The sequence below is a fragment of the Bos grunniens genome, chromosome 27 (assembly GCF_055505025.1).
Source record: "Bos grunniens cultivar Pamir isolate PY7600 chromosome 27, Bosgru_T2T1.0, whole genome shotgun sequence".
In the NCBI taxonomy this organism is placed as follows: Eukaryota; Metazoa; Chordata; class Mammalia; order Artiodactyla; family Bovidae; genus Bos; species Bos grunniens.
The window spans coordinates 29176066-29192947 of record NC_141191.1 but is presented as its reverse complement, the minus strand read 5'-3'; the positions used below and the strand labels follow the sequence as shown (position 1 = coordinate 29192947).

Genomic DNA, 16882 nt, shown 5'->3' with positions numbered 1-16882 from the left:
ATGCTGGGCAAATTAAGAGTTGAATAGATTAACACCTCTTTTCTAAGAACTTGTTTATTAATGACACTGTAATTAGAGGCAATAACTTTGAATAGAAAACAACAATATAAAAACTGCTCACCACTTCACACCCATTAGGATGGCTATTATCAAAGCAATAGAAAACAATTCATGTTGGCAGGACTGTGAAGAAATTGGAATCCTTGTGCATGGCTGGTGGGAATGTAAAATAGTGCAGCTATTGTGGAAAACGTATGGTAGTTCCTCAAAAAAATCAGATATAAGATTACCATATGATCTAGCAATTACCCTTCTGGGTATGTACTCCAAAGAACTGAACGTAGGGTCTTGAAAGGTATTTGTACACTCATGTTCACAGAAGCATTACTGACAACAGCCAAAAAATAGAAGCAATCTGAGAGTCCATTGACAGAAGAACAGATAAACAAAATGTAGTCATGTGTATGCAATGGAATATTACTCAGCCTTCAAAAGGAATGAAATTCTAAGACATGATACAACATAGATGAGTCTTAAAGACATTATGCCAAGGGAAATAAGCCAGTACCAAAAAGGCAAATGCTGTGTGTTGCCACTGATACGAGGCAAAACATAATCAAATTACAGGGACAATTTAGAGTGGTAGTTGCCACGGGCTACAGGAGGAGGGAATTGGGAATTATTATTTAATTGGTTTGGAGTTTCAGTTTGGGAAGATGTAAAAGTTCTGGAGATCGATGGTGGTCATGGTGACCCATGATTGGGAACACTTAGTACCACGGAACTGCACACTTAGAGATAATTTAAAGGGTGAATTTTATGTTATTACAACACAGGGGGAAAAATCACTCACCAGAATAAGACTGTGGTTCAAAATGCTTGGTTTCTTTTTAAATAAAATTCCCACTGCAATGAAAGAAAAGTTGCCAGTGTTTCTGAGGAAGAGATATGAGCCATCTTAGTGGATGGGAATGAGGGCCTTGGAAGAAAGAGTTATCTCAGTGTCCCGACCTGCAGAGAAGTAGAGAGCCTGGGGCATTTTGAAGCTGCGCTCCCTTGTGTGCTGATGACATCGGCAATGAACTCTGAGCAAAACATCTCCATCCAGGCAGCCACCAAAGAGCCCTGACTTTGTCCTCCCAAGGACAAAGTCTAATGACTAATTCTACCTGAAGCAATCACAGCCACCCTTCTCCTTGGAAGACAGAACCTCCTCTCCAGGTTCTGCACTGAGTAGCAGCCGGAGTGCCCCCTGTGGTGGAAGAAGATGCTGCCATTCCGTCTGCCGCTTCGCTGAGGATACATCACCACCCCTGGTGTCTCCAGGGCTGACGGAGAAAGTGGAAGAAAACAACCTCCTTGTTCACAGCCCCAGTGGACAGGCGCCATCCCACCTCCAGTCTAACCAAGAGCTGCCGTGACATTCACAACAAAGCAAAGAAAAAATAAGAAGTCACTTATCCAAAGTTTTTTTTTTTTTTTTAATTACTTCTTAAGGATACAAGCAGTACTTTTCCATCTTCAGTTACAAGAACTGAACTTAACAGGCCTGGGTAGTCAAACACCTCCAGGGGAAAATCAAGGGAAAACACAGAATTGAGAGCTGAGATCTAATACCCAACTAGAAATGCAGTGGAACGATTTGGGAATGGTGCTACCCACGACAGTGGCAGGGAATCACTGATGATCCAAAATTTCCTCTGTGCTAGGAAGCCTTTACAACACAGGGAATTCTGTCCCTCAGCTGGGGCTAGAGAGTACAGAGTATTTGGATAAAGACAGAATATTAAAGTTCAGAAATAATTCAGGAAAAAAAATTTTGGAAATTAAACTTTTCAGAAGCCCAAAGGTTGATCCAGGGGAGGAAATGGTGTGCTGAGAGGATGTAGCTCTAAATTCTACTTCCTACAGAGACCATCTCACCAAATTAGAGACCAGAAGAGGAGAATCAGGGGTTTTTATTTTGTTTTGTTTTCTCCAAAACTCAACCTAGAACAGTGATGGCCACCATCCAAGGAGCTGGGATGCTCATTTATTTATTTGATTATTTAATATTTAGCCCACACAGAACAGTCAAAGAATAAGTCTATCAAAGAGGGAAAAAAGATACAGACTCAATGAGCGGTTGTTACAGCCCAGTGGTCTTAGCAAGTCCCTCAGCTTTTTAGCTTCCTTTGCCTTAATGACAATTCCCAGACTAGAGACAAACATTTAGGACAAGAGTGTTACTGCTGTGGACTTTCCAAATTCAGTCAAGCACACAAGGTCTCACTCTGATCATGAACCTCCATGCCCCAGGCTAGAAGTGAGTGTGCCCATTACCGAGACTCTAGTGCCCTCGGCAGACACGTCCCCTCATGCTGGGCTCTGTTCAGCTCATACATACTGGCAGGAGGGAGCAAAAGACGCCGTTCCCTCCTCTAGCTTCTCAGCATTACCTCCTAAACCCGGCCCCCAGCTCCAGAAGCAGGATGCCCTCAGAGTTGTGCTCTGCCGGTCCCCAGCACAGTGGACTGGAGCTGATCTCAAAAGCCAGAGCCCTGGGCTTTGTAGGGGGAAGCCCCTGAGACAGAGATGCAACCCAGGTTACCATCTGTGTCCCCAGAGGAGGGACAAAGAGCGTATCAGGAACAGAAGGACATCTATAATTAGATCTTTGTGTGTGGGGGTGGATGGGTGTGGGTGTATGCAGGTGTGTGTGGCTGTGCACAGGCCGCACAGCGTGCAGGATCTCAGCTCTCTGACTAGGGACTGAACCCAGGCCACAGCCATGGAAGTCCAAAACACTAATCACTAGGCCCTTCACTTTCACTTTTCACTTTCATGCATTGGAGAAGGAAATGGCAACCCACTCCAGTGTTCTTGCCTGGAAAATCCCAGGGACAGAGAAGCCTGGTGGGCTGCCGTCTATGGGGTCGCACAGAGTCAGACACGACTGAAGCGACTTAGCAGCAGCAGCAGCAGGCCACCAGGGAACTCCCAGCGTTCACATCTTGTGATCTAGGACCTCCGTATGTGGACACACTTGGACCCCAGACAGTCGAATCCCAAGGTGCCAAGCGAAGACTTGTCAGTGTGACGACGAACAATCATCAATACAAACTTTGATGTCTCACAGACACAGATTCACTCGTGGGCCCCACCGGTGACCTAAGGCTTTCCCCTGAAGAGACCCCATAAAGGAAAGAGACGCAAAGGGAAGACAGCTGAAGTCCAAGTCAGGAACTGAGAGTTCTGTTCTCCCATGTACCATCCAAGCTGTGTGTTAAGTTTCTTTTTGTTTTTTTAGTTATTATTAAAAACAGGATATAAATCTGACTAGGGCCTAAAAGGGAGAACCAAAGTTAGGATATAGTTTTCCAGGAAACTGTTTTCCATAGGGGAAGATAACCTGGTTCTCTTGAAGACCAAAAAAAAAAAAAAAAAACAATGTCAATAACCATTTGAAAGTGAAAGAGTTAGCCGCTCAGTCATGTCCAACTCTTCGCAACCCCATGGACTGCCCATGGGATTTCCCAGGCAAGAATAACCACTTAGGCATCTCTTCCGAGGATGCCTAGATGGCAAGTCTATATCGGGGGATAGCCCCATGGACTGTAACCCACGAGGCTACTCTGCCCGTGGAATTTTCCGGACAAAAATAATGGAGTGGGTAGCCATTCCCTCTCCAAGGTATCTTCCCAACCCAAGGATGGAAACTGCATTTCCCGCATTGGCAGATGGATTCTTTACCACTAGTGCCACCTACGAAGCCCATATTAGGGGATACAATCAGATCTATGCCAAGCAGAGATTGGTCAACCCATTTTAAGCTTTCAACTTGACCAAAATTTCTTTTTTTAAAAAAAAATCTTCAACTTGTATGGGTCATTTGGAAATGGAGAGCCAGGAGACCAGCCTTCAGAAACAGGCGTGCTTCAAGCACATCTCATCCCTAAACAAGATGAAAACACAATAATATGAAAATACAGTCTCTCAACTAGCGCTTACCTCAGTAAGACTCCAGTCTGCATAAAGTCTCAAATCAGTCAACTCTAAAGTGCCACAGGCTGTATCACTAATCAGCTGTTCAAGTACTATAAAGTGACATATCTGAGACAGCGGCTAGGTCATGCATTCTTTCATAATGTTACTTTAATTTAAATTTCATGATAACAGAAGAGCACAGAGTAAAATGTGCAGCACAAATTTAGCGCATTCACATATGCATGGAAAACTGTCCACAATAGACATTTCTGTTGTTTAAAAATAAGGACATTAAAAGTTACTTTGCATTTTCTTATGAAAACTTTTGACTAAAACTTGCTGTTATATTATGGCTTTGGTAACACATTACATGAGCCCATAAGAGCCCTATTTTTTTTTTAATCTTTTATTTTCTTTCGTTTTCTCATTATATACTTTCAATGACTATAATAACCCATGAATCCCTACCACTATTTCTCATTATGCACTTTGTTTTCTGTATTATAATTCATTTATGTAAGACTAATCAAAATACCCATTCAATTAGATCTATCTATAGAGAGAATTTTTTACATCATTTGAGCATGCCAAAAACCAAACAAAAAACCTAAGTATTTCTAAATACTGAGAGCAGATGAGTTTCAAGATCTTTGGACATCCAGCCAGTTCATCACTTGCCACTGAGATTTAAAAGTAAGTTTTAAAAGATGTTATGTTTATAACTAAGAAAAAAATAACAAGAATAAAACAGGCATCAAAGCAAAGGAGATTTCCTGAACACTGAATATATTGCATTTGACAAGGGCAATAACCCACCCAATCACATCTTTTGCTCTCATTTGCTATAAATATTCAGGCCAGCAGCAGCACAGACCATTGTTTTGAGCCTCAGGGCTGTTTAAGCTTATGGGTCTTACTTAATACATTAAGACATATGGGAAAACTTTCCCTAGATTCAGAGGGCTTATGGATCACCCACAACTGGTGAGAAGTTCCTCCTAGTGCTTGTAACACATCCTGACTCAGATCTTTAAATTTACCTTTTATTTTTATTCCAAAGAGCTGTTTTCCCAAATGACCTATCTTGGTTTCATCTTTTAACATAAATATATATCAATACATATATGGTTTTTCTACTCAATATCAGTGTTTTACAGACACTATAGAACTGACAGTAAGGTTTATACAGTTTAAAGACAGCCATCACGAACACTTGGGGAATTACATTTACATGTGTATTTGTGAAATTCAAGCTGTCAAGTTGTATCTGTTCCTATTGCTACCATCTAAATAGAGCTTTCATTAAGAATAATTCTCTTTAATTATTGGCTGGAAAATCCCTGCATTGTTGTCCTTTTCATAACACCATAAGGTCAGCACAGTTTATTAAACAGTTATTGAAGACATGAGAAAAAGACAGTGATCATGAATATTTGATAAACATGTTTGCATTATCAATACATTGCAATACAATAGGGTATACTGAATATTTAGGTTGACTGGTAAGAACATAACTGATGCACAAATCTCGTATGGCCCCATTAGGATGTTATTCGACATCAGTATTTTATTCCTTTTTGGAAATCAGTCGCAGCCTAGTAGAACCTCAAGGCTTTGGAAACAAATGTAGTGCAGCAGACAATAATTTGTTTGAATAACAGCAATTTAATTGAACAACAAATTATTTTGCATTCCAATAAATACAAGACCTAGAAATGTGTCTCAACCTGTGCAGTGAGCAAGGGAGAAAGCAAAGACGGGGAGCATTTAAATGATTGTAAAGGAAGTGTAATTCACACAAGCCCCACATATAAAGCAAACAAGCTATGAGATTCTGTGTTGTCATTTAAATACACTAGACAGTGCGTTTCTCCAAGAGTCCATTGTTCAGACAAGTGCTTTCATACACAGGCTACTCAAGAGTTTCTTAGATGAGGGGTAGGGAGGAGAGAAAAAAGAATTCAAGACAGACTTCTATTAGCTCAGCCCTAAGGCTAATCTGTTGCACGTGTAGTTTCTACATTCATAAGCAAGTTGTAGGAGACAACACTGCAGCTGAGCGCAGGAGAGCTGGAAACTGTTCCCCAGGGCATGATAGCACAAAATGACTTTGCTATATTCCCTCTCCAGCCTAGCATCAGGGCTCAGGCAGGAACACAGCCATCGCGCCCCCAGGGCAGCTTCCTGTTGTTAGGTAAGAACCCTCAGCTCCATCACTCTCCCTGAAATCTGACCAGAAGCACACAGAAGTGGTTCAACCAAGACAAATCAGCCCCTATTTTCTCTGCATGTTTTCTCCCCCAATTTGTGTTCCTTTGCCTAGTAGGTTCTGAATAACATTGTTAACCCAGACCATACACCTGAATGAACTCACAAGTTTTCACACCCTCACACATACACTTTTACACCCAATATTCCAAGTATGGATTGACTGAGTTTCCATTGTATAAGATAGCTTACAGTCTTGATTTACATCCTCAATGTCACAATAACTACCACGCTTGTAAAAATGCAAGAGAAACTTTTAGCAGGATTTCAGTTAGTCTTTAGCTAAACCTATTAATGTTTCGTGCGATATCATACTTTAAAGTGTTTAACACTAAAATCACCAAGCATACATGGTAATTACACAAACCTGAAGCTGTAACTTCATAATTTCTTAATCTACTACATTACATGCAGGAGGTTTCCAGTTCGTTTAAAAGAAACAAAACCTGTTTTGCTTAACCTGCCACAACTTAAACCATGTATCTCCTCTGGCTGGCAAACAAAAGGGCAAAACTACCTTCAGTGATGCTTTTTCAGTTCGGACACACGAAAACATAATAGTATTCCTCCAGGCAATTTTCCATTTCCAAACATCCTCCGGACCTTTATAAGAAGTTTAGCCCTGAAAACTGACATGCTTTTTTAGTTAAAAGGCATGACTAACACCATGGTTAATCTAGCAACACCGCCCCCCATCCTCAGCATCATTGCCAACCACGACACCCTTCATATTAACTTCCACCATGTGTAGTAAGTGATTCACAATTTATATGGTTTGGTGGTAAAAGCAAAATCCTTCCTGAATTGCATGTAGTAAAATGTGAAAACTGGATGATGGCGTGACTGAAAAGGTTTTCTTTCGGATTTTCTAACAGGATAACATATGATGCAGGACAATGGTGTGATGCTTTTGTGTGTCCTAGTAAGACAGCTCCCAGCAGAGAGTTTCCCATGTTTTATAGTGACATCTATCAGCCAGACCCAGGGAATCCCAACGTCACTCAGCCGTCTTCAGCACCACTGTTTTGAGAACAGCTTCTTGCCACAGAGTGGTGCAGTCTTAACAGGTCCCTGGTGCACAAAGTGCATTGTGAAACTCGGGCAGTGGAGAATGAGCCAGGCTCTTCCCTCACATCAAAACCCAAGTGGTAGGCATTAATTAACCACCGCAGCCTATAGGCACCACAAACGCCAATCAGAAATGTAAATAAATGACCCTCACCTGCTACAAACTGCAAAGAGCTGACACACTGCATCACAGACTGAGCATGGCACGGTGCTGAGTTTTGTAAAAATTCAATTAACCCAACCATCCATTAGGTGGATACATAAAGACCAGGGGGAAAATCTATTATGCATGTGAGAATCTGTGATGTGTAATCATGTTAATTTATGGTTTGAGAAGAAACCCCGCTATGCTGTAGTGATTATATGATCATCAGGAAATTACAAATATTTAGAACCTAAGAATTACTTTTATGAATGGCATAGAGGTAATAACTCCTTCAGAAATGTAATCAGATTATCAACTGATTTCTCAGACCTGCTAATATTAAGGCGACCTGGGAAAAAAAGAGTTTTTTTTCAGTGATAAAATCGGGAAAGGTCCTTGAAATCGGATTGTTAACTTATGTCCCCCAATTCTCCTTAAGGGCCTACAAGTGAAGCTCCATAATGACGTTCATCTGGTCTGATACACTTAACTGCCAAAGCATCCGCCAAACGAGAATACAGTGAAAACAAAAATTCTTGAGATGATGTCACCAAAAAGATAACACCCAACTTTATACTTCTCACATACACATTTTCCCAAGGCACAGACTGCACCTGTCTGTCTGGACACTCGGTTTTCAAAAAAGAACTGCCACATTGAAAGACGAAATCTTGTATCTCGGTGCCCTGTCCTTTCCTTGTCGGACTCTCCACAGACACAAACCCCCAAGTCCACACTCCGGACCCGAAGTGATGGCCAGACTGGATAGTCCTGTCCGCCTCACCCTTCCGCCTTCAAAGGAAAAGCCCCGCACGGCCGCCCTAAAGAGCAAGTCCTAACCAAAGCCAAGCTCGAGACGGCACCGCAGGCAAGCCACCGGCCCATTGCCAGTCCACCTGGCGAACGAAACCCCAAGGAATTAAAAAGTTTCAGGCGGCCCCAACCGCGGACCAAACTTGGACTTTCCTCAACAGCAAAGCCTCGAAACCGGGAAACGGGAGAAGGCGCTTGCCTGTGGCATCCAGTCCACCAAGAGGCTCCCAAACGCGCCCCTCCGCCGCTCGGACCGCGTCCGCCCGAAAGCCGTCGAAGCCCGGCGCGCCCCGGGGAGGTCCGCCCTCCCCGCCCTCCCCGCCCGGCCCGAGCGCGCCCCGCGGGCCGAGGAACTTACCGCACCGCTTGCACAGCACCCGGCTGACCTCCTTCTTGAGGTTCCGGCCCGTCTCGAGAGGGGGGAAGGAGGCTCGGAAGGCGGCGGGCGCGCGGCCGCTGCTGTTGGCCTCGGGCTCCATGAAGAAGATGTACCTGCTGTCCTCCTTGAGGCGCCCGCAGGAGGGGAAGGCGGGGTGGCCCCAGGCGCCCAGGCGCACGGTGAGCAGCGAGTCCTTCTTCAAGCCCCCGGCTTTCGCCGCCCACACCTGGTGCACCTTCACCAGATAGGGCGCCTCGGCTCCGGGCTCGGCGGCGCTGGGAGCGGGGGCGGTGGGCCAGGCGGGCACGGTCCCGTTGGCCGGCGGCGGGCGCTCGCCTCCCCACGCCCCTGCCTCGCCCGCGGCCGCCGCCGCCTCCCTGTCGAGTGCCCCCTGCTGCCGCCGCCGCGGCGGGTGCAGCTTTCCCTCGATCACCACCGCGGCGCGCTGAACCAGCTCCTGCACCGAGCCCACGCTGGGCGGGGACGCGTAGCACACCGAGGCCCCCGCGGGAGCCGCCTCGTCGCCGGCGGCCGCCCCCGGCGCCAGGGCCGCGGTCCACAGCAGCAGCAGCAGCAGCGGCGACGGCGGAGGAGAGCGGGCGGCGGGGCCGGTCCTCCCGGCGCGGCGCGCGGCGCATCGCCAGCTCATGGTGCGAGGTGCGTGCGGGCTCCGGTGGCTGTCGGTTCGGACTCTTGCCTCCTCGGTCTCTGGCGCTGCCTCCCTGTTCCTCTCCCCTCCTCCTCCCCCCCCCCCCCGCACCCTCCTCCTAATTTATTTATTGGCGGGGGCCGTGGGAGACTTGTTTACGGGAGGGGGAGGAGGAAGGGAGAGAAGGGGTGGGTGGAACCACAGAAAGGCGAAGCGGTGGAAAGGGCAAAAAAAAAAATTTTTTTTAGGCGAAAGAGAAAAAAAAAAAAGCCGCCGCCACCGCCTCGGATGCTCGGATGCTGGGAGTAATAGGTCCTCCCCGCGCCGCCGCCGCCGCCGCGCCCGAGCCCGGCTGTCGGGGCTCTGCTGTCACCGGAGGAGGACGTGGAGGTGGAGAAGCTGCTCAGCGGGTAACAGTCCTTTGTGTGAAGTGATGCTGCGGCGGCTGCTGAGGCTGCGAGCGGGCGGCGGGGCGAGCGCGCGAGGCAGAGAGCCCTGGAGGCGGAGTTGCGTGCCTGGAAATGGCTGGGTGGCCGCGGCGGCAGCGCCCTGCGCCTCGCCGGCCTGTTTACCTGCGGGGCGAGCTCGGCCCGCGCCTCCCGTCCCCATGCTGGTGCCCAAGCCCGGCCCGCGGGGTCGGTCTCCCGCTGGGTCTCCCTCCCCACCCCCGACCTGAGCGTCTCCTCCCTCTAGATCGCCCCGGTTGCTGCAATGGGAGGCCGGGCGGCGACCGAGGGCTGCAGTCCGAGTGGGCTGCGGAGATTTCCCCAGGACTCAGAGGTGACGCTTCGGCGATCCGGGACCTGTTAGCCGGCGCAGGAAGGCTGGGGGCACGCGGGAGACGCGGGGCCTCGTGGCAGAAAAGTTTTGGGTGAACTGGTGACTGGAGAGTCCAAAGGGAGCAACACGTTCGCAGGAGACAGGCTGCGATGAAAACAGCAACTTTCTGTCTCGCTCGCTCTCCTGCTAACGCGCACACACGGCGAGATCTTCAGATTTGACGCTTCTCGCTCGGCTCCCCTTGTGTGGCGCTTCGGGATTGATTATCCTCGCCTTTTCTCCTATGGAAATGCCCGGTTCACCGTGATTTTCTGACCTGTGGGGTACTGCTGATCTGAGCATTGCTTGAATAAAATAGTTGCTCAATAAGGCTGTCTTGTATAAAGTTTATGGCACTTTGTCAACTAGTCCGTTTTTAAAAAAATAACTGAATGAAGTGAAGGATGCCTCTGTGCCTGCTGGGAAAAAAAAAAAAGGCATCCCAGACAGGAGGAGATATAGGTTCAAGATGTCCCATCTGAATATCACACTCCCCCACCCTAACTCACCCCATCACCGCCCAACCCCCCCGCACCACGCAGCCAAATTTAAGATGCTACTTTGAAAACAAGAATTCTTCATCTCCCAGGGATGTTCATGTTAATCAAGTACCGCTCAATAGAAAGAACACATTTTTAGCACTTAAAGGAAAGTATTTCTCTTGTGCTCTTTTATGGTGAAGAATATATTCAAAGACCTAATAAAATTGAGTGGAAGTTGTTTGTTGCCCAGTGGCCTACTAGATCCACCTTGTGAGAATTTAAGACTTTAAAAGAACTGTAGTTACATAATATCCTTTACTCTGGGATTCTTTAAAGTTGCCTCTAGCAGTTTCTAGAAAGTCACAAAATAAGCTTCAGATTTTTCTGTATAAAAAGTAGAAGCTGAGTGTAAGTCACCAAAAATTTTTTTAAAAGGGGGGGTTTTCCCTTGGCATAATATAGTTGGCTAGAAAACAGTATTTTACTCTCTTCAAGTCCAGCTTGGACAAATGGGGGTCCTGATGCTCACTTTGTGTTTCAACATATGAGGATTCCTGTTTCTTAGGGACTGATGGGAGTGCTTGGAAGATAGTAATAGTGCAGGTCTGATCTCCAGTATGCTGCTAAGTTGCTTCAGTCATGTCCAACTCTGTGTGACCCCATGGACTGCAGCCTACCAGGCCCCTCCGTCCATGGGATTTTCCAGGCAACAGTACTGGAGTGGGGTGCCATTGCCTTCTCCGATCTCCAGTATATATGTTCTATTAAATGTTTGTGCGCCTACTGACTTATTGAAAGAAAGTGGTCAGTCCTACTGATGCCTTCACTTTTCTTTGTCCTGACCTCACACATTTCTGATTCTGGACCTGTTTGGAGTCGCAGCTCTAGCCTCAAAAGTCTTCTCCCTTCCTGTCCACCTTGCAGACTTTGTATCAGTTATCTACTGCTATATGACAAACCAGTCCGAAATGTGTTGGCCTAAAACAGTATTGATTCATGTAGCCCAAGATTCTGTGGACTGGCGATTTTGACTGGGCTCAACTGGAGGGTTCTGGTCTCAGCTGGGCTCACTGATGGCCCTGCTGGGCGCGAACTAGTCTCAGACGGCCTCAGCTGGATAGCTCATCTTTTGATGGATTTGGTCTCTTTCCCTTCAACAGGCTTAAGTCAGCCCGACATATTCCAAGAGAGTGGCCAGAACCATGCAAGGTGTCTTGAGGCTCAGAACTGACACCTCACCACTGCTTCCATTACAAGGAGAGCTCCAATTCCAGGGGTTCATGCTGAATATGAAGAGCTGAAAACTCACATTGCCAAGGGGCAGAGATCCAGAGAGGGTAAAATTGAGGCTGTTTCTACAATCCTCTGCAGATAGTGAGCCTCCTTTGAGGTCCACCTGCCCCTGTAGCCTTCTTCCATAGACACCAGACACTCGAAAAAACCCTGCATTTGCAGCCTCCTCATATTTGATGTTATTTTATTGAGCCCAAGTATTTCCATGTTACTCCCATCTCTTCAACTCCTAAGCTTAAGAAGGCAAGACCCTGTTTGAAAGCATTCCCCTGTTTTAACCCAATTTGCGGGACACAGTAAGTGCTCAATAAATGTCAGCTGATTAATGAGGATGATATGGTAACGTGCTTCCCACACGTTACCCCAACACCACCCAACACTGTCTCAGAGATCAAGTCCAGAAGTGAAAACAACAATAATATTTTAAAGCACTGCTTTACAGGCTCATTAAATGTGAATCCCCCTACTTTGTAGTTCACAAAGCATTTTATTTTTGATTAAATATAAACTGCCTCATATGTTTAATGCCCTTTTTATGTGTTTGTTTAAGCCTTTACCTTCCTCCCATGTTTTCTTCTACTCCTCCCTCAGCTCTGTGGTGTTAAGGGTTATTTTCCATGCACCTATGAGATCTGTTTGCATGTGTATTTCATTTCAGTTCTTGCCTTGGGGTCTTCCTTTCAGGGTAATTCATCAGTCACCATTTCCTGGTTTTTATCAGTAACATTTTGGAAGTTAATCAAATACTTTCATAGTAGATATTTTTACATAGTTTCTCTTTAAGAACCCTTTTTTTATTTAAAAAAAAAAAAAACCTTTTATTTTGTATTGGAGTATAGCCAATTAACAATGTTGTGATAATTTCGGGTGGACAGCAAAGGGACTCAGCCATACACATACCTGTATCCATTCTCCCCCAACCTCCCATCCAGGTTGCCTTATAACATTGAGAAGAGTTCCCTGCTATACAGTAGTTGGGAAGGAAATTTCTAATATGATCAACATAAGCTTGAGAAATGCATGAATAATTGTTCAGTGTGATTAATTGCTTTTCAGAAAAAGAACAATTTAATTTGCCCACACCATTGTTTTCAAAAGTCAAAGGGCTTGTTCTTGGAAACATCCTAAAACGAGGGTACTTATACCCTGCATCAGACTCAACTCGTGAATCAAAATGCACAGACTGCCAGCCCCGTCCCAGAGTTCTGAAGGGCTGGGGCAGGCCCCAATAATGTGCATTTCTAACAAGTTTCCGGGTGCTACCCAAGCTGCTGGTGGAGAGACCACATTTGAGAACCACTGCCCAAAACTGTAGATTTATAACTTGATATGCATGGCATAATGATGCTATAGGCATGTGTAAATAGACATAGACTTTATATGCAAATATTCAACCTCCCCTGCATCACAAATGTTCCCCAGCCCAGTTTTGAGAAGGAAATGTGGGGATCGCCTCCTTGGTTATTAGAGACTGGCACTATCTAGCAGATTGATCCTGACTAGTTAAGAATGACCATGTATTGATAATAAAGGTGAGTGCTTTCTTGAGGACTTATCTCATTGGTCAGTTGAAAGCAAGAGGAAAACTAGAGATCAGAGTGGCTGTCATCATGTTACCTGGTAATATTTATCTGCTTAAGTGGGGAAAGAACAGACAAAATTACACAGGTAAAAATGAAAGACTATTTTTACTAGTTTAGAAAATCTGAAGAGGAAACCCACAGTGCAGTGGCAACCTGAAAAGGTTTACCCACCCCCAGCACTTTATACCTGATTGTTGTTGTTCAGTGGCTAAGCTGTGTCCAACTCTTGCGGCCCCATGGACTGTAGCCCACCAGGCTCCTCTTGTCCATGGGATTTCCCAGGCAATAATACTGGAGTCAATTGCCATTTCCTTCTCCAGGGGATCTTTCCCCACCCAGGAAACGAACCCATGTTTCCTGCATTGGCAGGAGGATTCTTTAACACTGAACCACTAGGAAAGCACTTACACCTGATTAGATCACTGCACTTGATTAGATGCTTCTAATTGGTGGTTCTTGAAGGGGCAACAGGAAATCCAAAGAGGCACTGGTATCCACTTTATCATCATTGACCACCAGCACAGAGAGTGCACGCCTTCAGCCATAAATCATGAAACCAGTGATCTCCTGTGTCCTGAATTCAGTCTCCCAAAGCATCCTCATTTGCGTAGCAGCCTGTCTTGGAGTAGATATAGGGTTCCCAAAAACAGGATTCTGACTGTTTACAAGTGCTTTTCGCTAACAGGCTGTAAGATACTTATTTAAGATCTGGTCATAAAATTCACGCAGTGATTCACTGGTGTGCACCAGTCTTAGATCACTGCTTATTTTGACTGAGTCAGCTATGATTGCTGGGCTGGGCTGGCAATCCTGTCTCTCCCATCATTTGTCCAGTTTGTATGAGTTCATGATGGTTTTCTACGGGTTATTGGTGATGGCGGTGTGTGTGTGTGTATGTGTGTGCACACGCACACAAGTATATTTTCTAAAGGAGAAAAGAGGAACCTGGGGAAAAAACAGAGGAAGAAGGAAAATGGAAAACAGAACATGAGGGGAAGCATTCCCCAGGCTGGCTCAGAACAAGGGCTCATGCTTCTAGGGACAGAACCACAAGTAAAGGCTGAAGTGCCATTTTGATGGAGAATGCTGTAAGACTTAAAGGCTTAAAGACTTAAAGACTTCACGCCTATTGCTTGAAAACTCAGGTGGAAAGGTGAAAAAGCTGTGTGAGTGGGGAGGCTACTTTCCATTTCTGTGAAGAAGGACCACTGCGGGTGTGTCCTGAAGGAACTGGCGGGGGACAAGCCAGCAGTGGGAGTCCCACCGCACCTGTGAGGGAAGTGGGGAGCTGTGTTCTCATGACACTTAAGAGAGAAGACCAAACAGAAGTAGAGCAGCCAGGGCTCACGTGTGGCCGCCCCGTGGTGGAAATTCCCGGCCACTACATAGCATGCCAGAGAGGGAACGTGGAAAAGAAGGTAGGAGCCCGTGATTACATCCATGTCAGCTAAGAAACTAGAAATAAAGTTATCGATGTCAATAAGACTTCCTTAGTACCCCCCTTGGGGCCAGTGAGATGATGAATATTAATATTATTGTTGACTATATTACATATCACAATATTGTTTTTTAGTGGCTAAGTTGTGTCCGACTCTTTGTGACCCCATGGACTGTAGGCCACTAGGCTCCTCCGTCCATGGAATTTCCCAGGAAAGAATACTGGAGTGTGGTGCCACTTCCTCCTCCAGGGTATCTTCCCAACCCAGGAATCGAACCCGGGTCTCCTGCACTGCAGGTAGATTCTTTACCATCTGAGCCACCAAGGAGTCCCATATATCACCATACTATTGTATTAATAGTATTATAATACTATGATATAAAGAAAGAATCATTATTATCATCATTTTGCAGGTTATTGAAGGCAGTTGTTGAGATCAAATACTGTTCTTATCACTTTTCCTTGAGCAATTTTCTTTCTTATGCTTTATTAGTTGTTCCTGTTGTTCAGGGGCTAAGTTGTGTCCAGCTCCCCGTGACCCCATGGACTGCAGCCCACCAGGCTACATGGAATCTCCAGGGAAGAATACTGGAGTGGGTTGCCTCTATTAGTCATAGGGCACCATCAGTAAGATACCATATAAACCATCCAGTAGAAATAATGCCACTTAAGATACTGAACACATTATATATGATATTCATTTCCCTTTAAAAATTGATTTGAAAACTTCACAGTGGTATCATTACTGATACATAGGAATAATGACTATGAATCTTATTTATTTCTAAGAACATGTGATGGGGCTTACTGTTGCTATTTACAAATATGCCAGTTGTGAAGAAAGAAGAGTCCCTTCTGGTAGGTTTTGCATCAGCATTTATTATATCTACTCATGAAAGAGTGGCATAAATTAATATTTTATCATCCACCCCCTAACCTGGGATTCCTTGTTAGAACATTATAAGCTTTCCCCATTAAGCTGATGCTTTGACTCAGAAACACATCAAATGTTAGACCAGGAAAGAATCCTAGGTATCTGGTTCAAAGTTCTTAATTTTATATATGATAAAAAGGTTCAGAGAAGCTGATTGCTTTTCCCAGGGTCATAAAGCTGTTTTCATAATGAGGTTTAGAACTCAGGTTCCAGCTCTCCCAACTCTATGCTGTGCCCGTGAGCCACAAGAGTTTGACGAAGAACCCTGTCATAAGCCTCCCTAAAAAGCTGGCAGCCTTTCAAAAACCATTTCTGGAAGGGATAGGATACACAATACTAGCACTTCAGTTCTCCGGCACAAAGGTCTCCTCTTACGAAGGAAGGAGGTCTTGGCCCCTAAGCCGGCCCTGAGAGGCCCTGCTGTTGCTTCTTCTGACCACACCATTCCCAAAAAACAACACGCAACAGCTTGCTGTCTGTGGTCCCTGTTTCATGAGTGCATCGTTCTTCCACAGTTAAGCTCTTCTCTGGCATAAGACGTATGCCCCAGTTGGGATGTGAAAAAGTTAAAGACTTCATCATCTTTTCCTAGAATGCATCTGTGTTAGTTTAAAAAAAAAAATCTAAAACTGGCCCCCACACAGGTTGAGGGGGGAGAGAAAGACTGAGAAAGAGGCACATCACCCCAGACTGGTGGGTGTCAGATTTAATGAGCGAAGTCATTTCCAAAAGACTGAACCCCAAACACTGATTCTTCAGGGAAGGAATTCACCAACTTCTTAACCTCATACTCTGGGCTCAGCATCCCCAAAGACCCTCCTTAACAGTCTGCAAAACAATCTTACTCCATAATCTATCCTCATGGAATCAGTTTATTGAACAGTCTCAACTGGGTGGGAAATGGCTTTCCTGTTTTCTCCAGTCCCTACTCAAATATCTCCATCTCCTGGCCCTCGTTTCAGGCAGATCCTGTAGCTTCCAGATTTTTACAAGTATATGAAGGAATCCCATTGCATTCATGGCAACTACCATGCAGGGATTGAAG

The 16882-nt window shown here is 45.5% G+C and overlaps 1 protein-coding gene across 9 annotated transcripts in view; it reads right to left on the bottom strand.

The window, feature by feature from the left end:
* NRG1 (neuregulin 1) overlaps positions 1 to 9336 on the bottom strand; it is a 1145505-nt gene extending 1136169 nt beyond the window's left edge. For 3 of the 9 annotated variants that reach the window (XM_086380947.1, XM_086380949.1, XM_086380952.1), the window contains exon 1: positions 8619 to 9321. In XM_086380947.1, coding sequence (XP_086237073.1) covers positions 8619 to 9288 — 670 coding nt within the window. In that variant the 5' untranslated portion in view covers positions 9289 to 9321. Of the gene's footprint in view, positions 1 to 8618 lie in introns of all 9 variants that reach the window. The other 6 variants (XM_086380957.1, XM_086380959.1, XM_086380958.1 and 3 more) reach the window with 6 other exon arrangements.
* Positions 9337 to 16882: the final 7546 nt, after the last annotated feature.